General features: G+C 42.2%; 1 protein-coding gene and 1 long non-coding RNA gene across 8 annotated transcripts in view; one reads left to right on the top strand and one right to left on the bottom strand.

The window, feature by feature from the left end:
* LOC136362402 (uncharacterized) overlaps positions 1 to 18,310 on the top strand; it is a 34,087-nt gene extending 15,777 nt beyond the window's left edge. The window contains exons 2-3 of the long non-coding RNA XR_010743794.1: positions 12,292 to 12,403; positions 16,797 to 18,310. This is a non-coding gene — a long non-coding RNA (uncharacterized lncRNA). The remainder of the gene's footprint in view (positions 1 to 12,291; positions 12,404 to 16,796) is intronic.
* Positions 350 to 22,836, bottom strand: GTF2H1 (general transcription factor IIH subunit 1). Of its 7 annotated transcripts, none has more exons than XM_066320856.1 (15): positions 22,309 to 22,836; positions 18,328 to 18,496; positions 16,330 to 16,522; positions 13,775 to 13,937; positions 12,048 to 12,141; positions 11,242 to 11,391; positions 10,240 to 10,319; positions 8,800 to 8,930; positions 7,659 to 7,746; positions 6,282 to 6,370; positions 5,278 to 5,395; positions 4,334 to 4,424; positions 2,816 to 2,931; positions 1,810 to 1,902; positions 350 to 1,241 (listed from the first exon to the last, which is right to left on the bottom strand). In XM_066320856.1, exons 2-15 carry the CDS (start codon positions 18,479 to 18,481, stop codon positions 1,155 to 1,157), a joined length of 1,647 nt encoding a protein of 548 aa, XP_066176953.1. In that variant the 5' UTR covers positions 18,482 to 18,496; positions 22,309 to 22,836; the 3' UTR covers positions 350 to 1,154. The 7 variants fall into 7 exon arrangements, with proteins under 7 accessions (XP_066176953.1, XP_066176956.1, XP_066176954.1 ...); XM_066320859.1 differs by lacking the exon at positions 22,309 to 22,836 and adding an exon at positions 22,106 to 22,261; XM_066320857.1 differs by lacking the exon at positions 22,309 to 22,836 and adding an exon at positions 21,539 to 22,025.
* Positions 22,837 to 22,928: the final 92 nt, after the last annotated feature.

The raw sequence follows: 22,928 nt of genomic DNA, 5'->3' as shown, positions 1-22,928 counted from the left end.
TTTAATCTGAAGTAAAAAAGTTCAGTAGCCCATACTGGGCTTTTGTTCAGTCAAAGTGACAAAAAAATACAAGGTTGTCATAAACTGCATATATTCTAGAAAAGGGGGTTACTTTGCATTTAAGTCACATTTAACACAAGACAAGTTGGTCTGAAACTCTGAACTGTTTCTATTTAGAACAAAGTATGGCACAGATTCCCAATACCTATGGACACTGTAAATAACACATTTTTCTCCTTGCAATGATTATCAATTCGCCAAAAACAGTATAATAGTTAAAAGGGAAGAGTGAAGGAAAACAGATTTAGGAGAAGAAATAAAAAATGCCTAAGAATTGAAAATAAATGACTTCTTTTGTAAGAAACTTTATTTAATTTCATTTTTAAAAATGCATTCTCTCCTCAGAACAAATGCCACCATAAAAAAAAAAAAAAAGATTGCAGTAGCACACACTTGCACTCTAAAGGAACCATGCAAAACTGATGGCTGAAAAATTTTTGCATAAAAATCGAAGACTTCAGGCAAAAGTTTGCCCCTGTGTACCTTTAGGGACCCCAGACCACGAACAGCTTTCAGTGCAATGTCTCTTGCTTCCAATTGGTGGGGAAACATATGGCAGGAGCTTGTCTTCTGACAGCTAGACTCTCCCAGATGTTTGAAGCAAAAACAGTCTCAGCTATGTTTTAAAACATCATTGTTAAACTGTTGCAGAAAGTACAAACAGAATTCAAGAAAATGTCAGAATCCAGTGAAGAAAAACTTTTGAGTTTTTTTGAGATCTACCCTGTGCCATACACTTCTTAAAAAAAATTAGACAGAAAAACAAATTTTATTAATACACCCTCTTTAAATTTTTTATTTCTGAAAGCAGCTCTTTATGCAAATCAAAAGCAGTTCCTGAGTAACTGCAGTAAACAGTGTCTTTTAAATATTTTTGCGCCGCAGCTCTTCCGTTTTGGTTCTTCCTTGTTTTTCTCCCCAGTTTTCAAGTTTAATCTCAGTTCTTTTTCAAAAATGTGCAAGTTCAGTTAGCATTGTTTCCAGAAGTCCACAGCTTGCAGGCCTTCCTGCAACAACTCTAAGATCTGCACATACCTAGGCTGTAGTCCTACCCTATTGCAGGCTTTGCTCTCAGACCTGTACAGGATGTGCCCTCACGTCTTCTTCAGCATGCGCCGGGACTGCCACGTGTGGAACTTATTGTAGGCTGTCTGCAGCATCTCTTCTATATGACTTACCAACTGAAACAGGAAAAGGGAGAAAACATTGGCCCAGCCACTGGAAAACAGATCCCCCCCCTCCCTTCCCATGTGCACTCTTGCTTTTATTCGCTACAAGTAATCTTGCTAAAATCAGAGAAAGGACCTTGAGGCTCTGCTGCAAAAATCTCCATAGAGGAAGCGGTGCAGAGAACAGCTGAGCTGAAAGGACATGGGGAAGTGACACCCCATTGAGCTGTCTGTTCTGGTGTTTAATATGTGACCACTTCAAATCTGACATGGGGGGAGAGTTCTGAAGTTGCTCCAGTCCTACTTCATGGTGGAAGTGAAAAATGAGACGTGACTTCCCCTTTCTGTTCTGTCACTCAGGTAATTTCAAATTACAGTTCTTGTCAGTTGCTGGCATCACTCAGCAAGTTGCACAGGGAGAGATAACTGCTTAACTGTGTACCCAATTTCCCTCTGCCCATTTCCTAGTCAACAAAAAAATCAAAATGCCCTAGGGTATAAAGTAACAAAGCTATCTCTTATAGTTAAGACTGAAATTATTAATATGCACCCACATAATTAAACAGCACTTTTCCCTTACATTTGTGCTTAAATATTGTCTCCGAATCTTTTCTTGGAATGGGCAGAGCTTTGTAACCTGAAATCTTTCCAAGTTGCTCCTCATTTTCACAACCTGAGAGAGACAGAAACCAGTATTACAATACTGAAGAATTATAGTAAGACAGAAGTTTTATTTCCTTTAACAAACTGTTTGCCAACAAAACACCTGATAACTAATTCTGGGGGCTATTTCAAGTTTGTGTAGTTTGAGGAAGGAAAGTTATTCAAATATCAGTCTCTAATGCTTCTCTGTTTGTATTTTTGAGATAAGTGTAGTGTGCCACTGATTATTCCTTCATTAATAAACACTATAGATAGATACAAGATATTCACAAAATGGTTTTTTGCTTCAAGCTAAGACTGGATTTTCAGGTCACATTTTGCAGAAGACATGTGAAGGTATCTGAATACAAATTTTTAACTTTGTTATCCACATGAGGTCAAAAGCAACAGAAAAACAATTGCAATCATAGACCCGGCTGTAGACAAACATCTGTCCTTGAAGGCAACTTAGTTCTCAAAAGCAGTGTGTGTTCTGAAGGTATGACAGTGATTTTTGCAATGGACAGAAGAATAAAGGAAACTTGGCTGTACTATCACTGTGGAGATTACTTCTTGGAGCTGGGGAAGGGAGGCTTTAGTTTTTGTGGTTTAAACTGGAATGAGAACCCTGCAGCTGCAACAGAGCTGCCTATTCTGTTTGAAACTGGTTAACAGCTACTGCTACTAAAGGGAGCTAACAGGGAGGCAGGGACAAGGATGATTTTAATTAATAAAACTTTTTAAAATTAAAAATTAGTTTCAGAACTGCTGAAAAAAACCATGTTTCATGTTATTCTCTGACCTTCAGTTCTAGAGATGAGTAAGTGCTGTACTGATTTGAGGCATGTATATTAGTTCTGTACTTCAGTAACGATAGCTATTCTAAACCACGGTCATTCTAAACCATATCATAACCAGGGCCTGAAGAGGAAGCTCTGCCTTACCTTTTCTTCTAGGAATGGCGTGTTAACAGGGAAGCAGGACCAGAAGTGTCGTAGCAGTTCCCCTACTGCCACATACAAGTGTTTTAATTCCAACTGAATGTCATTTGGCACCATCTCTGCAACAGGAAAAAGGGTTTTTTTCACATCACTCAAACGATATGAAAAATGAGAACTAAGGCTAAGGAAGGAGCTCAGCAATGTAGACTTCCACTAGTCACAGAAAGACTGGCTGGGAGGTGCCTCACACCTCAGCAGCAATTAGACCAAGACTATCAGCAGCTGTTAGATCAGATCAGCTGCTATTTATGGCTCTATATTTGGAAGCTTGTGCATTATTTAGGGAGATCCATGCCAGGCAAAGAATGGATACCAAACCTAATCCAGGATTAGGAGCAGTATATTTGTATTGTTGTAACAGCATGGCAGTGCTGCTGCTGGCACCAGCACCATGCTGTCCTCACAGCACAGTGCTAAGAACCCTCTGGTGGGTACTTCAAGTTTTTCCCTCTAGCTTTTGTAGGCAATTTGGTTACAGCACGTGGAAGATGAAAAATCCAGACAAGAAAAAGGAACTGTGTCCCAAACACTCTTGAAGAAGAAAGGGTGACAAGAACAAGGATTCCTTGAACAAGGAATGACCCACAACTGTAAAAATCCAAACCAAAAGTACAAGTAGTCACTGAGGATGAGCACAGTGAACTGAACAGTGAATATCAAATTCCAGGATGAGTCTCTTAAAAAAAGTTGTGGTCAGGCTCAGAGAAGTGAAGTGTAGCACCCCATATGTCAACCAGGATGGATAACAAAGCCTCACCACTGCTTGCTGATTCCTTTCCTTTCAGTACCATATAGAACTCATATTTGCTTTTTCAGCTGTCTGAATTACTTCCTGCTGCTTTTCAAACCAAGTAACACAAGACAAACTGAAAAAGTAATAAATCCTGAGAACAGGGATTCATCTGCTCTGAGACTAAAGAGACAGAACTCAAACTGGCAGCAATGTGACAACAGGGAAAGTGCTAGTTGGATGGAGGTATGAGGAGAGCCTGATTTGCCCTTGCAGTGTACAAGAAAGTTGCCTTTTTTTCACAGCAAACTCTGGATCTTAAATGCAGGCTGCAAAAAAACTTCATTTCAGACAATTATCTAGGCTTTGCTTCCTTAAGAGTTTCCACAGAGTATGTTCTATTCTACAGTCCAGGAAATAAAAAATCAGAAATGCTGAACAAGTAAACCCCTGTATCTGTAAGACAACTTAGTATCTATCAGGTGTTTCCCTCATTACTTGCTGTGTAAAACGTTCTCTCAGTTCACTTGCCTCAGCACCTGTGTAGCCATTACACCCCCATGGTGTGGCTTTTCTTCTGCTGCTGCAACCCAGTACAACTCCAGCTACATGTTTCCATACTTTCCTTTATTACTGTAACATATTCTAAGGGAGAGATGAAACAGCAAGCCAACTTGTGCTGTGCAATGCAACAGGACATGATTAAAGCATTAGACATCCCAAATCCTTACGGTTCATGGCTTGCTGTGTTCCACCCTGCATAAGTGCTCCTCCAGGTGACAGGACTGCAATAGTGCTGGCAGCATCACCACTTGAAAGAACCTGGACAGAATAAGAACAAATATTTCAGGTCACTTTTTCTAATACATTCTTTTAAAAACAGGAATAATTGAACACATACATGGAAGTTCAGGTTCTGCTCTTCTCCAGAATTAGTCAGAGTGCCTTTAAGTGCAATAGCTTGTTTGCTGTGGAAACTCTCCAATTAATTATAACCTTTTCTCTACTTAGACCTTGAACTGTCTGTGCATTTACTCTGGAATAAGACAGGGCATTAGTATGCAGAAGTGTAGCAGAATTGTGGCTGCTTTACTTTGGACCAAACTAGGTTTACAAGCTAAGTTCAGACGCTTAGGGGGAGTGGCCACAGGGCTCTGCTGCCCTCCCTGTGCCAGCACAGAGCTTGTGAGCAGCCCACAGCAGACTGACAGCCTAAGTGCTTTCAGGAGCAAAAGACCAGTTCAGTTAAAACTTGCTCACTGTAACCTCCTAAACTTCTCAGGGTGGGATCAATACACTGGCCTGTGCAAGAGTGTCCTACTTTATACCTTTACCATTTCTTAAAAAAGCAGGAACATAAGAATAACAGAGCACCAGCAATGTCTCAGTTTTCTATTGTGTAGATTTTAAACTAAAGAGCTCAAAATGTATCACCTAAACCTGTAGATTTTAAACTGAAGAGCTCAAAATGTATCACCTAAACCTGTAGATTTTAAACTGAAGAGCTCAAAATGTATCATCTAAACCTGAAAAATACATCAGTTAAAAGAAACTGGAGATAATGTAAGTTTACCATGAGGAATTGAAACTTCCGAGACATAAGACACGAAACTGCAGAGCAAGCAAGATGCTAAATTAAGATCAAGAGGGGCATTTTTTAAATGTACTTCCATACCTGAGTTAGTTTGGGTACATATGCTTCCATTTCTTGTCTAATACTATGAAATGCATTAATTATATCCTGACTGGTTGCATATTGCTGTGATTGAATTGGAGTTGGACCATGGTAATACCTGTGAGGTAAGAAAAGGGCAAAGTATTATTAGTAAGTGTGTTGGTAAAGCAAGAGAGCAAACTTCTGGACTTTTCTTCTAATGTTTCTAATTTTAGATGTTTTGCAATTGTTGACTATTTACTCATAAAGTACAATATATTGCCACATGGGAAGAGGTTGGGTTAGGGCAGCAAACAACAGCTTCTACTCATGAATCTGTGATCATCATTTTGCCAATGAAAAGGTACCCCTGCCAGCAAATTCTGGAAATATCATTAGAATGGAGCAATTCACATCACCTTCAACTGAAACTAAGCAAAATTAAGTTAGTTGCACATGTGGAACTGTTCTCTTTCTGGTGGTATTGCTCCTTTTCTGATGTTACATCTATGGTTCTCAAACCCGAAAGTCTAGAAACAAGAGGACTACCACTAGAAAAATCCTAGATCAGTGAACAGTCCAAATTATCCCAACTGTGCTTTTTTGCCTGGGAGTGGATTTTTCTTGGAATTCCATATATTTTCATATGTAACACATTTTTCCACTGTAGGCTGCAATGACATGCCGAACTGTGAACAGAAGTCTGTTAGGCTTTCACAGAAATTACACAGCAAAGTCATTCAGGTTGGCTTACAGAGACTCAACCCTCTGAAAAGTAAGTTGGAATTTAACAGGGGTGTTGGACTAGGTGATTTCCAGATGTCCCTTCTTGCCCAACCACTGAGAAAAAACTACAAATTTAAAAGGGAAACTGGTTTATGCAAAAGCTCATATTAAGTTTCTAAACTTAGCTGTAACACCACTGAGTGTGGCACAGCAGGGACTAAATCAGCTGGTCCTGTGTGGCTGTGATGAAACCGCATACACTGGCTCTGCTGGAATAGCTGTGCATTATTTTAACTTACCTATCAGACTTCTTTAAGTTTAGTGCAATAGTTTTAACGCTATTATTCTTTGATAAATCTTCATATTCAATGGCCTCCTGCAGTTTTACCTAAAATAAGCCAAATAATAATGCATGTTACTAATGAAGGCACAAGTCCATACATACAGTGCTTTCTTCTGGTGCACCAAGTTTGAGCTGAAGGGTTACTAAAACCTTAAAGAAAACACAGGTATGAAATGACTCATGCCTATCCTCCAGAGGGGTGATGCCCAATGTTGTTCAGGATGGGCCATTTGGAAGTATTGGCACCATTGCTTTTTCTCCAGATTCAGGCTAAAATTAGGCAGTCCCTGCCACTTCCAAGGAGTGTACATAGATAATCATTTGTGCTCTCTATTTATGTCCATCTAACTCCAGATTAGCAGAAATACTAATGATTTAACAGCTGGTGTATAGGAGTCTAGGACTAAAACCACAGTAATTACCCCCTGGTGACAGCAGAGCTGTGGAGTATTAGCAGTGAGAGGTAACAACACAGTGAGATCAGATTTTGTACAACTAGAAAACTGTTTTTGAAGTCTCCTGTTCTCCTGCTACTATTTCACTCCCCTTTTCATCACATTTCTTCTAGTCTTGCTATATAATTTTCTGCTCAGGAAACTTTTGAGGAAAGTAAAAGACTACCCCAACATTTAACAACACCTCTTCTACAAGGTTTTCTCACAATACAGCCAAGTTTGAGTCTCTCTGACATTTTCTGTTTAGGCTGTCAACTCCAGAAAGAGTAATCAATTCAGTTTTATAGCAATTACAGTACTCTCTTCCACTTTGTGAGCTGCTCTGGTTAGTCTAGACCAGGTTGTTGCCCTGTATATCATTGCACCAGGTGTCACTGGTGCAAATGTCACACTCTCAGTTCAACCTCACTGACTAAGATGAAGGCTGTCATGTGCCAGTTTCATCATCCCCTCTACAAAACAATACACTTGACAGATTAATATTGGTGCTTGAACACCAATATCCTTTTCTGATGGATGTTCTCTAGAAGTTTTCAGGCATTTGAAAGAAAAACAATTTTAAGGGGGTTGAAAATAGAACTGCAGCAAATGGAAAGAACCAGATTTCTTAGTGCAATCTGAAGCATCTTAAGAGTTTTTTTACTTTCATTGGGCACCACTGAAGAGATAAACAGCACAATACTTTAATGTATAACTTATTGGTGTTTACTAACAGAGGAGACAAGGCTTCTTACAGGCTGTTACTCTATATGGTTCTAAACAAGGCTAAAAAAGTTTCACTTCAGATGTGTCATAAAACAAGTAAGGAACTTTCAGCAATTTTTTGAGAGAGGGCTTCCAGTTCCTTTCAGTTAGAATCACATCAGCTAACTTTATACCTTTTTCAGTGGTGGCTGAAAGAAATCTGAATCCCTGGAGTTTCCATCCGTACTGCTGGTCTCACTGTAATGGTCATTTTGTGCTTCTCTTGAAATAGAGAAACAGCATTAAGAAGAATTCACCTCACAGGAAACTTAAGATACAAGCTAGAGACAAAGTAAATACATCTGTTTCAAAAACTTTATATGCACGTTCACATACTTTTTTTCCCCTTATGTCTTAATTTCCAGCAGTTGATGAAAGACAGAAGGAACCAACTCCTCACATTAGAACCCCATTTAACATGGGGGAAATTCAACAGCAGGGGAAGGTGCTGGTCCCTCTCTTCAGAAATAGCAGCATGCCAACAGTGGATGTGGGACACAGCAAAATCATGGCTAAATTAGAAACACTTTGTATACACAGTTATGCAACCGGGTATCAGCAGAGCTCTGGGAGCCCTGCAATACAACTGTTTCAGGAGACCTGTCCTGTTGTCCCTTTCTGAACTGACAGACAGAAACACACTTGGCCCCAAAAAGATTGCTTAAGGTGCAGTGTTCAATTTGTGCAAAACAGAAAAACAATGTGAGGGAGCCCAGCTAAACAGAAGGAAGTATTAACTAAGATCTCTCACAGTTAAGGTCTGTAGGATTTGGGTGGAGTGGTAATCCTTGCTGGTTGTCCATAAAGCAGTATCAGAGCAGGTGACCTGACAGGTGGTTTTGGTCAGGGGCAGGTACTGCACCTGAGGAGTCTTTCATCTCATCCACCTGTGCCACACTGCAGGAAGGCAGTGTGCCACCTGCAATGGAAGGCAGGAAACAGCAGCTCCCTGCACCAGACCTCACCTTCACACAGCACACAGAACACTACTTCTGCAGCCTTCACCAGGGCTAGACATCTAAGGCAGACACATCCTTTCCTTTTTCATCTGCTTTATATGATAACTCAGTTAAAAATAGCAGTCATCATTTCAAACAGCTCTGAAAAACTTCTATAAGGCAAAATGAAACCTAAAGGTATTTTCATTTTTAGAGGAAAATAATTCATTCATGACAATTAAAAGAAAAGGTTGTATGAATAACTGAAGATGTGCCTTGGTTTTGGAAATTCCTTAAAATTTACTCCAAAAATCTTTTACACAACACTGGAACTTACTGTTTCCTGAGGCCAGCTGCAAGGACCATGGCACTATGATGATTAAAGCGTCTTATGATGGCAGCATTGCTACTTTCTCTGGCAGACTTTGAGGCATTTGATGTAGAGGCCACAGAAGCACCACCATAGCCCTACAAAGAAAACAACAATGATTCTCTCCTGCCCCCAGAGCAGCAGGACAATTCTGTTTTCCCTTGAGTCAGGAAGCCACCCCCCTCCCCTGCATGATCATCCAGAGCAACATTTTCCTACCTTTGCCCCACCATCTCCTTGGAAAAATCTCCAGTGACTATATTATTATGCTAACACTTGGCAATTTAGAGGTGTCAGAGAGAAGGTAACAAGTCTCATACAGGTAATTTTATAAGACCATGATATAACTAAAAAGAGAACTAGCTTAAAAAAATAAAATTAATATCACCAGTGCAAAACAGGCATTGATGGTAAGGAAAATACAGCAATTGTTTTACTGACTGCTTTTTAGCATCTAGCGGGACACCAGCAGCCCACAGGCTAAAATATACCTGTCAGGAGGATGTGATACCACTAGAAAATGAAAAAAGCTTCAAGCCTTAAAATGCTGGCAGAGTTCCTCACTCGCCAGGTAGCACTTTACCCCACGGGCAGTTTCATGCTCGTTCTTAACCAGCCTCAAAAGCAGATCAGGGCAGTTTACAAAGCACTTCAAACACACCTATCCTAAACTCATGCATGGTCCAGTTTCAGACTGCTAGCTTTGGACAACTCCCATAAAAAGAAAATGAAAAAAGAACATCCAAAAAAAGGCCACCAAAAAACTTTGAAATGCAGCTTCATTATTAACTATGACTGAACAATTTCAGTTAAATTAATTGCAAAAAAGCACATTTCTAAGCTACTTCACATTATGGTACACCGTTGAAATGAATTGTTTTAACTTGTTCTTGGAGGCAGGTAATAGTTCAAGGTAGTCATTTTAGCAAGAAAAGGTATTTGAAGCTAAACAAAGAACACTGTATAAAGTGTCCTTCAGTTAGGCTGAATCAAGTAGCAATGTTCAAAGTAAGAACAAATCAAAGACTTTTTCCTGTTTTGTGCTACTCTTCTGTACATTGTCATAGAGTCTAAAAGGTAGGAAAAAACCAAAGAGTTCACTGTAGACAAAAAAATTAAATGAAAGATTAATTCTTTAAAAAATGGAAGTTCTGGGTTTACACCCTGCACACCAAGGGAGAGGTGACCACACAGGTCCATGGGCACAGTCTCCATTTCCCTACACACACACAACAGCAGGAATGTTGAGTACACAACCACTGCAACTGCAGTGGTATGGGATTTGTTTTAGAGTTAGCATTTGTAGCAGTTTTAATGAAAGATCCACTTAAATGTAACTAAGGAAGGAATATGGTTTGTCTTTTGGATTTTTTGTTTGCTTTCTGTTTTTTTCCCCTAAGTACTTACTTCATCTAACGTTGTATCTTCCAAAGCTGTTAAATCTATCAGGGGGTTTTTCACTCCTTGAGACACCATTGCTTTTAACCCTGTGTGAACAAATTTTAAAAATAATGAAAAACGGTATCTAAACAAATAGAATAACTATGAGATCATTAGGTTATATTTAATCTTTTACTTAAACATTTACTTAAAAGAAAACAAAGGTTCTGCACAGGCCCAAATAATACTGGGACTAAGACTTTAAACCCTTTTTAAAGCTTGATTTAAAATAAGCAATAAAAGTGGGAAGTTACTCCAAAACACCTTCCTATTAATTAGCCCAGTTTTCACCAACTTCTACACATCACTGAACACTGATTAAAAAATAAATTGAGATACAGTTACAGCAGTGGGAACTGGGAAGCCAAAACTGCATTTCTTCTAATTTTGGTACTGCTTTGCTGCCCTGTATGGGTAGTGAGACAGTTTATATCTGGGGATAGCTTTGACTTGTGAAGAGTTTTGTATTTCTAATAGAAGGCTTTCATTAGCCAAAATACATATTATGGAATGGTGGTAAGTAATCCGAACTCTCCACATTTCTGTATCATCACAAACCTATCTCAAAAGTTCGTAAAAAACTTCGAGTCAGATAATATTTTAGAATTTCAGATTAAAAAGACTGACAGAGAAAAAGGAAGGCAACTCCTCTGGAAAATCTTGACTAACAGGAATCTCATTTACTAAAACCCTATCTATAACAAAAGCTGTACCCATTGTAAATTGTGCACATACCACAAAACAAAACCTATTGTGTATACAAAATCATTCCATAGTAACTAATGGCACATAATCAATCTACCAGGATGGCATACTATGGAATTCGTAGTAAAGGTTACTTTTAGTGCTGCCGTTTTCCAAAGGCTGATTTATTCCAAGAAATACCCTCACTATGACACATGCTCAGAATGGCAAGGCTGTAGCTAACTTTCCATGACCATCTGTAGCTTTCAGAGACAACCAGCTTACCTTTCTCATCCAGTTTGGCACATTCTGCGAAAAGGTCCTTGGAGCCTGTATTGAGCCTGTCCCGATGAAAATAATGAGACTGAAAAAACCGTGTCCAGAATTCCCTCTCGGTCATGTTATGTGGAACATTCTCTGCATATTTCATTTTTACTGTGAACAAAACCCAGAACAATTACAAACTGTTCCACAAATCTTAACATGGTATTTTATATCAGCATTTCCTTGATGGCTTCCTTGCTTTCTGGCTGCCTCCATTCATTCCTGTTAAACGGAAGGGACTGAGGTAGTTAAGCATGAGCAAACAGGTACTCATTTACGCTTGTAAAGCTTTGAAAAATGCATGTAACAGTGGCCTGAACATTCTTGAATTGCCCCCCACACTAGGGGCCAAAATGAATCAGTGTCAGTGTTCATTACAGTGCATGGAAAATGATGGAAATCAGGTTCTTTTTCTCCCAAAGGTGATTTCATGAAAAATTACAATTAGTTGGAACACTGTGAGGAGATTATCATGGGAATCAAACATTTACTCAAAATTTAAAAAACAAAAAGTCAACATTTGACAAAAACATGTTGACATGTTTTTATTTAATAAAATCAACTTTCCATTTCAAAAGTGTATTTTATGCTTTTATGAAACATATGAATATGCTTCTTCCCTTCCCTCTAATGAGGAAGGGAAAATTATCGAGAAGACTGGAAGATATGGTCCCTTACACTTCCAGGCTCAGGCTACCATTTTAGTCTTTCTCCAGTAAGACAGTAAAAAGACCAATCTGAAATGGTATGTAAAACACTGCTCTTACCTGCAGGGTATGTCCGAAATATGGATTCAATAATATCTGAAGTCAAGTTGTACCTCAGCCCGTTGCAGCCGTCTGTCTGAGGCCGTACATCAGCCTAAGGATAAGCACACAGGGGAAAAAAGTCATGTCTGGATGCTTTCTCTAACTGGAGAAGGAAAAGAACTGGCATCTTGCAAGCAAGGTTTGTTACAGGTAAAATAATCTTCTTCCTCCATTAATCCATGGCTTATTTGATTGTATGCAGGTATTTCAGAATGAGGAACAAACAAGCAAACGTGAATTACGTTATTACTTAAGGGATGATTGAACAAGCAGATTATTTAGAAAGCAAAGAGCACTCCACTGGTCAAAACAAGGTATGTCTAATCTTTGTTTCAAAGTAAAAATAAGTAAGCATACTGTATATGCCTCATGTTTTATTGTTCACTCAACAGTTCAGCCAGTGAACAACCAGCGCTACAATGAAGGGGCAAAAAAGGATTTATGGCTCTTACACCTTCTTCCCTTATACACTAAAAACATCTTACTGTAACTGATCAGTAACACTGAATTAAAAGCTGGAGGGTTAGCCTCAGTCAGAACTTTGAACTCAGATCTCAGTGATCTCTTTAGGAAGCTCTGGGGGAGGTAAGTGCTCAGTCCAGTTCTGACAGGAAAAGTACATGAGTGCACAGGCTGCTGCCGTTTCCTCCTTTTCCTGTGTACCTCAAGTCTAGCTTTTGTACCATCTTCTTCCTAGGGAAACACTCAATCCAAGCAGAGCCAGTCATATTTGTCTTGAATTAGGACACAAAAATATCTGAAGTTTTCTCCTTCACAAATGCAGAGGACACAAACATAACCAGTTAGTTTAAGAACACTTCAGTTTTGAAGGTTTAGTGGGTTTACTTTTAGTGTGGTTTCTTTTTTTTTTAAGTTAAGGTGTAAGAATAATGGGAGACAGGAAATCAGAGCAATCAAATTTGTTTGGCAACTGATTCAGGTATTTCCAAGGAGGAAAAAAACCCCACAAGTAGCAGCTAAATTAGAACAATTCCTACCTCCTCTTTCCCTCCCAAACCTACTGTGTGCACAGTCATTACAAAGGTGGAAGTGGGATTCCATCTAAAGAGTCTTATCTGTGAATTTTGCTGCAGAAGCAGAAACGTCTCTCTGTGAGGAATCTGAAGTTGTACCTAGATTACTTATAGACTGCACTGAAATTACTGAAGCATCGTTTCTATGAATGGGTAAAATAACTGAAAGTTAGACAAAAAGACAAAATGAGCCTTCTGTCTGAACACAAGTTGTTCTTCAAGTAGCTGAAAGCATGTTTTGGGTTAAAAAATTGGGAAGGGAATAAAACCCTTATGTGGAAAGGTTCATTTATGCATGTCAGTGCTGCCACAGATATGCTCTTTAATTTATTAAGCTCATACATTTTAATCTAGTGACCATAGTCATTGGTCATATTCACACCACTCCTGTTTTACAGAAGGCAGAGTAGCAGGACAAACATTATCTGCCTGTTGGCAATTTAAAGTTCAAATCTGGCATCTTAAACTGACAAAATTCTGAGGTTGCAGATTAGCAGGAAACTTTTTTTTTCTCTCCTTTACACTTGGAATAGCAAAAAGATGTTGAGAAACCAGAAAATTCATGTATGGGGGAATGAAGTGCATGACCAGAACTCTCACTTTCCCCAATCTGTTTGCTCTAAAATCCTGTAAGTTAAAGGTTCAACATACCAGGAATGCTGCAGAGATGCCCACTTCCTGCTTATTAGGTTCTGCAGAATTATCCCCTGCATTCAGGCTTAAACGGTTGGCCCAGAATTCTTCAGCACTGATTACTTGGCTCACAACAAGGTCTTTATAGAGCTGAAACAAAACAGGATCTTCTTGCAGCATTCTGGTAAAAGAATGTATTGAATAGAATTGAAACACTGCAGAATAAATCACTAGTATTTCCACAACTAACACAAGTTCATAAAAGGAACAGAAAACTTTTCTTTCAAAATGCTGTACATTTCTTAACAAGACTGTGTAAACAACCAATGTCAATAGCACTGCTTGTCTGAAAAGACTTAAGAAATGGATGTTAACATTGAAAGTTAGAAAACACTGACGCCTAAGAAAAAGTGACTGTGGAATTCATGTCTTGTCCTAAAATATTCTGTGGTGCTTTTGTGTCTTTGCACACCAGGACTGGAATCTCCTGAACTGTAAAAGCACAATGAATATTCTTGCTGTTCCATAACAGAAGTATGATGGGGGAGCAAAAAAAGGAGATTTCAGCGCTGTTTAATTCTTGGTTTAAGCTCTTAAAATTCAGTAGCTACAGATCTTTATTCTAGTGCAAGAGTATAGAACACAAAATATGTATGGGATAAGATCCCTTAAAACACATTGGTTGTTCATTTATGTTTCTATGGTTCTAACAGTAGGATGTTCATCCCTTAATCAGACACAGTACAAGTGTGAGACACATTCCGTGTCATTACTTCCACCAGGGAGCAGTATTTACAAAAGTTATCATCCACATATCAGGCATCACTACCCAAAATGGAAAGAATATGCACCTGAATCTTAACTCATGTTTAAGCAGCTGTTTTTACAGCTGTGTACCTCATTAGAAACACACTGGGCTATTTTCAGGGAAGTGTGTATATGTGTTCACTATCTGCCAATAACCTCACCAGTCTTTAGCATGTACCTTAGGGTCTTGATCAGGGGAAAAAAATCAGAAGTCTTATGGATACATGGTCTAGGGATGAACATGGATAAACTGCAGCCTGGACAGAATGAAAGCCTTCAGCTGCTCTAAGGACAAAGCAGGATGAGGTGGAAGTGAAAGCTTTGTGGCAGGATACCCCTATTATGTTTTAACCACCAGGGTTTCTCCAGTTTTTCTTATTGTCACAAGTATGGATTAGTGGCAATTCTTACAAAGTAGCACAGCTGAAAGCAGTCTGTTATGCTGGTTATTTCATTAAAGCTCAGAATTTTGGTATGTACCCAACTCCCACATATCAATACATGGAGGAAGTGCCATGGGGACTCTGGATGTTGTACCCTTCCACAACAGGCTGCATCTTTTCTGCCTTATCTGTTGCAATCAAGCTACTGAAGCCCCATCACCAGACTTGGACTTCTAATCAAGAGAACAAACTATGGCTGAGTACATGCAGGGATTCTGGCTTTTCTGTAACTAGAAAAGCTCCTGATACTTTACAGTGTGATGCTGTAAAACTCCATTTAAGGAGGCAAAGATTCAGAGCTAAGACTGCCCATGTTCTCAGCACCAACACTGTCAAAAATAAGGCACAGAGCATAAAGAAAGAAGTATGGGAACAGTGCCAAAGCAGGCTGCACTGCTGCAGACCCTAGTGGTTGCTGCAGTACTGGAACCAGTTAATAATCCTGACTGTGTCACAGCTCCAGCACAAGAGCTGTTGCCTTTCTGCTGGGAAATCTCCTTGTTAAGATCCAGTCTGTCCCATGAGGCAATGCTCTCATGTTTTGAAAAATCTAGCTTTAACGTAATATGTTCAGAGCTAGAGCAGTCTTTGGAAATGGAAGCCATTAGACACAGGATTCACAGACACTAGAATGAAGTGAAACTTATCAGGGGAGAGGCAGGGAAGAGAGCTCTGCAGCTACAGGGACTGGTTTAACACAGACATTTTAAAGGAGCGGAAATGTATCTCAAGAGCCCATTTGGGAAAAGGACTTAGGTCCTCAACATCTGTTCAAAATATTTCTTAGAATAAACATCCTGTATGCCAAGTAACAAACTGCAGCATCTCAAGTGAGATGCATGAAAATACCTAACCATTTAGTAGTCTATAAAACATCAGAAAATATCTGAAGGGCAAATGGAACTCTATGGGGAGGAAAAAAAAAACCTCGCCAGGCTTCACAAAATTTCTGGAAAAGAAAAAAAAAATCTTTCAAGGCAGGTTTTCTAACTGATACATACATATTTAAGAAGAGTAAAAAGACAGACTGCCAGCTGGGTGCTCTCCTCTTATAGCTATGGATAAGAAAGACCAGGAGGCAGCCAGACTGGCTGCCTTTACACCTCAAGAACGTGTCACTAAGCACACAAGTGTAGTCTCAACATGTGATAGTTATGCAAGTCTCAAGGAACCGCCTCGATATTGAAAGCAGGGAGATCTTTACTAGGGAAACAAATACTATATCATTCATGCTGTTGAAATAACAACTGTTAACAGAAATACACAATAGTTAGCAAACAGAAGGAGAAAAAACAACAGATTTTTAGGCTGCTATCCCTTTACCTGTTCTTTTCCTCAAGTTCTTTATTAGCTTTCCTTTTGAACTTGGGCAAGAGTTGTTGAAGAAGATCCTTGACTGCATCTCGCTCCTTCACTGCTGTGCTTTCATTGGAGAAGTGGAAGTTGGTTGTGTCCCCTGCATGCAATACCAGCTGCAGCTGAATTTTAGCTTTACCTTCTGGACTGATTTTCTGGCCTAGATTGCAGAGAGACAGACAGTAAGCTTATACAAGAAACTGTCTTCCCTAGAGTGTTTGCTTATAAGCAGTTATTCTCATCATCCAATTAAATACCATTATCCTGCATGTGAATCGCAGCTGTGAAAATGGAACAGTCAGTCTTCCCCTTGAATTAGTTTGAACCCTGCGCCTTGTTCACTCTAAAATACAAGACACAGACAGCAGCAGCCTGTTGCTCAACATCCTTCAGCTCCTGCTAGGAGTCCTGATTCATCTTTGCATTCCCCACAGCATCCATTAGTAAACTACTGCAAATGAGGCTGTCATCACCTGGACACTTTAACCTGGAAGCAATCCAGGCTGCTGCTGAAAGGCGACCTCATTCCCCTTTTCCACTTCTTCCTGCATCACTTCTTGTACGATTGCTAGTGTTTGTGTAGCAAACTGAACCAAGGAACTGATCCACTGAAAAGCACCCCCTTTTGTTTTTCCAGCTGGCCCAGCTCCTGCTGAAGGGCAGTGGTAGGAAAGCAGAGTGGGTGAGAGCACATCTGGATCCCAGTTTCCAGTGGTGAGCTAAGTGGTTAGCCACTTGTGTTCCCCAAGTCAATCACCAATGCCTCCAAGGTACTACTACACCCTCATGACTCATAAGGAAAATGTAATTCCTGCTTCTATCCTCATAACCAGAGGGAGCAGAGGCTGGGACACCTATGCTTAAGGACTGTTGTGCTACAGCGACTTTTGTGAAGCACTGCAAATGGCACTAACCTAACTTTTAATATCAGTCCTTTCTCTAAAGCAAGTGGGTGACAGGAACCAGATGTCAACATTAAATCACCTTCTCTACTACAAATTTACAAATACATCTCACCCTTTTTTATTTCAGATGATAAAAAGCACATCTTTCATCTAATGTGCTAAGTTAAAAATACTTCAATGCCTATAAATGTACATATTTAAAATGCAAGCTGCTTAAGTGTAAGTTAATAGCTAAATAAAACCTTCACAAAGTTGATTATTAAAGGTGACTGGAACTTTTAAACCTCTTGTCACTTTCATATTTAAGAAGAGATCATCTTAGTTCTGATTCATCACACACTTTTGATCATGCCTCAGTGCTTGTATGTGACTTCAAACAGCAATAATCACTAAACCATTACCAAGTGACGCACACAACTTACTTTTTATTCCTTCTTTGGCTTTAGAGCACATGAAATATGAGCACTGACTGGAACCAGAAAGGCAGCATGCTATAGACATTTACTGTTTAGTTTTGACTTGCAAGTACTCTGCTATTGCAACAGCAAACACTTATTCGGAATGTTACCAGCTAGGCCAAACTACAGAAGCTGACACTTCTGAAGCTATGGTCTGTTGGATGAAAATAAAACTTGAGTTCATTTTATATGAAAATCGAAACAGCCTTAGATACCGAGTTAAACAGATGACATGCCAGATAGTTTCTGCGTTAGACTGAAAATCCTATACGCTTCCTTGATGCTCCTCCCACTCTTCCCTTCACAAGATATGGCACAGATTATTTTTCTGTTCAATTTATTGCAGAAGTTTATCGAAGTTAATAGTAAATGCAGCGTAAGTTAAACATCTGAAGACTACAAAGTTCTGTGGTAGCATCCTTAAGCTGGTGATACTTTACCACAGTCCTGATGTCTGCTGCTACAGAGTAGCCTGGCCAGAGCTGCAGACCCTTGCAACCTCCCTGAGGTAGCTACAGCGTGCATTCTACGGCAGGTGAGCTGAGTGTGCCGAGCACATCTCCATGGCAGCAGCGCTGCCTGCAGCAGCGGGGTTCACTCACATTTGATGTCGGCATACATGTGGCTGACGGTGAAGCGGTCCTTGCCCTCGGGTGCCCAGGCGATGCGCTCAGCCATCAGGTACAGGGCCCCATCCTGCTTCTTCTGCCGCACCTTCTTCACGATCAGCAACACTTCTTCCGATGACGTCGCCATGGCGGCTACAATGAGCTATTAAAAACACACAGTTGAGCTGATCAGCTGTAATGATTTTTGCTGTAACTCTTTCACTACTCCTATCTGTATTAAAGTATTACAGCCCACATTGACTTATTCATGCCTATATAATTTTGGGAGTATTTCAGATAAACATGCTCCCCTCTTTCAGTACAATCAGCAAATTCATTTAAACAAAATACTCCCAGCTACCTAAATAATTCATCTAATTAAATTGCTGATACAGCTTTTGATCCAGTAAAAGACCCACAAATCTTACATTTAAACTGATAACTAAATTTTCCTGTTTTACTGTCCCTTTACAGGTTTTTCAAGTTCAGAAGAATACCGAAGCTAAGCAATGACAAATTCCAAATCTCCTCTGGCACTGGCAGCAATTCCCTTCTTCACTGGGAATGGCAGATGCTAAGTCATTTCAGAAAAGGGAAGGATAAAAGGTATGTGAAAAAAAATCATGGATTTTCAGTTCACTGTGCTAAAGTCTCACCCAGTAAGACTTGGGTGTTCTTATTGTGGTGGATTTTGCTCAAGGCTTGAACAATGTTTTGTACACTTAACTGCAGCTGGCCAGTTCCTCTCCTCCAGAGTCTGAGGAACTAATGTTACACGTACCACAGCACAATGATAATTCTGTCAGCAGTCTCCAACCAACAAGCCTTTGGATACTTGCTGCATTGCCCTCCCCAGCAGTCACTATTGTTACTCTCTCCAGGTTTTTCAAGAGATAAAGGATATGGCAAGTATTACTACATTCTGTAAAACATACTGTTGGTACCCTTACCAAAAATGTACATCTTTGGTAAGTTTGCTGAAAATGTTTAGTATGTCCAGCTGCTCTCTTTTGTGTATCCTAAATTTTACTACTGATACACAATATAGTATTTTTCTAATGTTGATGTGGATGTTTTGTGTGCTTTAGAATACCTGTAATATTTGCTGGGACCCATGCCAAAGTTCAGATTGTAACTTGCATCAGCTATCACATTACTAGTTGGTAACACAAAATGGTAGTTCTAAGCATTTAAATGCACATACTTCTTTTTTTCTTAAAAAAACAAAAAAACCAAAAAAAACAAAACAAAAAAAAACACCAAAAAAAACCAGCAAGATAAGACATTTTATTCTGACAATCTGGACATTAGCACAGCATTCCCTTCAGGAGAAGTCTTACAAGCTTCTGTGCAAATGAGTTAAGTAACACACGAGATGGAAAGATGTAATGGCAAAAGGGCTCTGCACTCACACTTCAATCCTTCACCATTCCAGCCATCCAAGGTTTTGCCAAAGAGTTCAGTCATGCTGAGCTGAATGTGAGGTTTCACATCAGCACCACTGCAGCAGTCACTAGAACATGCTGTGCCACATTCAGAGCATCCTTGGTAATACTTCTTTCCCAAAGAAAACTGCATAGCATGATTTCAGGACTGTTCCCTAGCACAGTCCATTACAGTCTCCCAGCAGCATTATTCCCTTTCAGTGCTATTCACACAACCATTTTATGTAGTTTCCTGTTGCAGGTCTGCAGTCTCATCAGCACCTTATCCTTACTGGAAAAAAGCAGCTGGCCACAGACTCTCAGAGACTGGAAACCTCACCATGTGCAAGACTAGAGATTTGATGTTTTTCTCCCTTTGTCACTTTATAGTCCTTTAAGGTCATTATTGTCCAATGCAATGGAGGCAAAGCCACAGAATATAAAGGAATTACACCTGTACAGAACAGCAAGAAAAAGGAAAGCATTTCCAGTCAGGCTCATTCTAATGTCAGTTGCTCTGCTTTTCTACCATGCCATTTCACCTACCTACACTCAGTCTTTCAACTACAGAAGCAAAGAATCAGCAGCTACCAACTTCTCCTTTAGAGCCGTTCCAGTACCCTGCAGTGTGCAATCTGTGAGAGCACAATTATCCTGCAAGTGGCTCATTCCACCTTCTGGGAGGGTGAGCACACTGGCTCATGCTGTTCTTCTTTCTGTCACTGCTGTACTTCCTTTTTCCTGCAGTAATTTACAGTGGCAGTGGGATGATACAACTCACAAGCACAAGTAAGCATTACCCAAAATGGAGAAATCCCTGAGCTGTCTTTAGAACAGTACATGAGAAAGAATAAAAAACCCTATTAATAATAGGGATTTAGAAAGGTTACAGTCTGTCACTAATGGAAACAAAATGGCTTTGTGTTACAAGAAGTACAGGAAAAATTCTAAAATAGGAATCTTGCTTGAGAATTCCATTCCCTGTCTCCTACAGGGAAGGCTACATCCTTGCTAAGCAAAGCACAAAGCACACACAGTACACAGCTCAGGTTCCTTTTGGTTTTTTTGACATGTAAGGCTCACTGTGCAGCAGTGAGAGCCACCAGTGAGGTACTTGTACTTGCCCAAATCTCATAACCCCTGCATTTAACATCTGAAGTTTCCAGGAATCAGTACTGTAGATGAGGCAAGGATTGCCACATGCACATAGACAGATGCTGTTATTTTGCGGCTTTAAGTGATAATTTTAATCTGCTGCAGCATTTGTGTTCTTCAGCTGCTGGTTCAAGTATCTTCCAGAATAGGAAGGTCAGACAGTTTATTTTAAATTCCCCAGCAGCAGAGCTTGGTCAACAGTTCTGAAAGCACTTGGATCAACCAGAAGCCCTAACCATGAGGTACAGCTTGTCATCAGGCTTGTCTTAGGGATGTTAATTTCAGCTGCAGCTTACAATGGGCAAGGTCTATCAGGAAGCTTCAATGTTGGCATAGATCAAAAGAAATCTTCTGTGTGCTTATCCACCTACAAGCCCTCCCAGCTCTGTGGGAGCAAACACAAAGCAAGATAGCTGGAAATACCATCAAATTCCAACAGCTATCTTTCCTCCATTGCAGTGAATCTTCCTAACCACTTTTAAGACCAAGTACCTCCCGTATCTGTTCTTTACACCTGGTCTGAGCACTCTCCATTACCAGCATTTCATTCCAGTCACTTCCCATATGGTTTTGTCGAGTTCGGAGCAGAAATAAAGGAAACATTTGCACGTTTTAATAATCCTCACCCGGCCAGGGTGGGCACGGGCTGGCAGGCAAGCTCTGACAGATCAATGCAGGCTTTGCAGCTGCTGGGTTTCCGCTCCCCGCAGGCAGCAGCAGAATCACTGAATATCTGTGCCAATGGCCCAGTCTGACCCGCAGCGGCACAGGGACGCTGCCAGGTCCGGGAACGGACTGAGCAGCACCCCGAGGGATGGCAGCGATCTGTCAGCGGGACGGAGAGGTGGCAGCAGTGCCGCTTGACCCGGGCACGGCGGGGGGGATGCACGGTCCTCAGGGGCCAGCCCGGCCTTCCCCCCATCCGCATCACCCACGCTCCGGGAGGGATGTCACCCCGCCACGAGACGGGCCCGAGGACACCCGCACGGTGCCGGCGGGGTGTGCCCGGCCGCCGGACCCCCGGCGGCAGCGGGGAAGGCGCTGCCACGGCACCCCTTTGTCTGCCGCCCGCACCGGGGCAAAGCCCGGTGTCCCCGGCCGCGGTGCCGCCGGCGCGGCGCTGCCATCTCCCCGCCGCGGCCCCGGGGAGCGCAGATCCGCGATGCCGCCTCCCCTTTCGCCCCTTCCCTCACCGCAGCTCCGGCCCGGCCACCGTCACACGTCCGCCGGGCAGAGAGGAAGCGCGGGAGGCCAAAGGCCGCCGCGGCACCACCGCGACGCGGTCCCGCCGCCCCCGGGGGACGGATCGCCGGGGCAGCGCTGCCGTGAGGCGGATCGGGCCCCGGGGCCTGCCTGGCGCCGCCGTCCCCCCGCGCCCTGCGCCGGCGGCTCTTACCGTGCGAGCTGCGTCGGGAGCTGCTCCGAGTGCGAGCGGCGCTACGGGGGTCGGGCCGCGGCCGCCGCCGGGGCCATGGGGCGGGCGGGGCGGGCACGTGACCGGAACGGGCCGCGGGGCGCCGGGGATGGGGCCCGCACCACGTGACAGGGGAGCGGCTCCGACGCCGCGCGTCCCCGGCGGTCACGTGGCACCGGCGCCCCTCCCGCCCCCCGCCCCGGTCACGTGGCGGCCGCTCCCCCGTCGCCATGACGGCGGCGGGCGGAGGGGGCAGTTACGCGGCAGTTAAGCGGTACCGCCACCGCCCCCCCCACCCCCCGTCCCGATCCCCGTCTCGCCCGGCACGGCCCGTCCCCGCCGTCACCCGTCCGCGCGGGCCCCGCTCGTCCCTCGCCATCGGCCCCGGCGGCCCGTCCTGCTCCGCTCCCGGGTCCGGTGGCGCCGCCTCGCTGCGGGGGAGGGGCCTCCCCTCGGCCCCGGCCCGCGCGCCGGGAGGGAGGGGGCGGTGCGCGCGTCACGGCGTCACGTGGCCGGCGGGCGGGTGCGCGCGCGTGACGCCGCTTCCTCCCCCTCCTCCTCCTCCTCGTCCTCCCGCGCGGGCGGCGCGTGATGCAGCGCGC

The sequence above is a fragment of the Sylvia atricapilla genome, chromosome 6, assembly GCF_009819655.1.
Source record: "Sylvia atricapilla isolate bSylAtr1 chromosome 6, bSylAtr1.pri, whole genome shotgun sequence".
Lineage (NCBI taxonomy): Eukaryota > Metazoa > Chordata > Aves > Passeriformes > Sylviidae > Sylvia > Sylvia atricapilla.
This window is presented reverse-complemented; position numbering and strand designations above follow the sequence as displayed.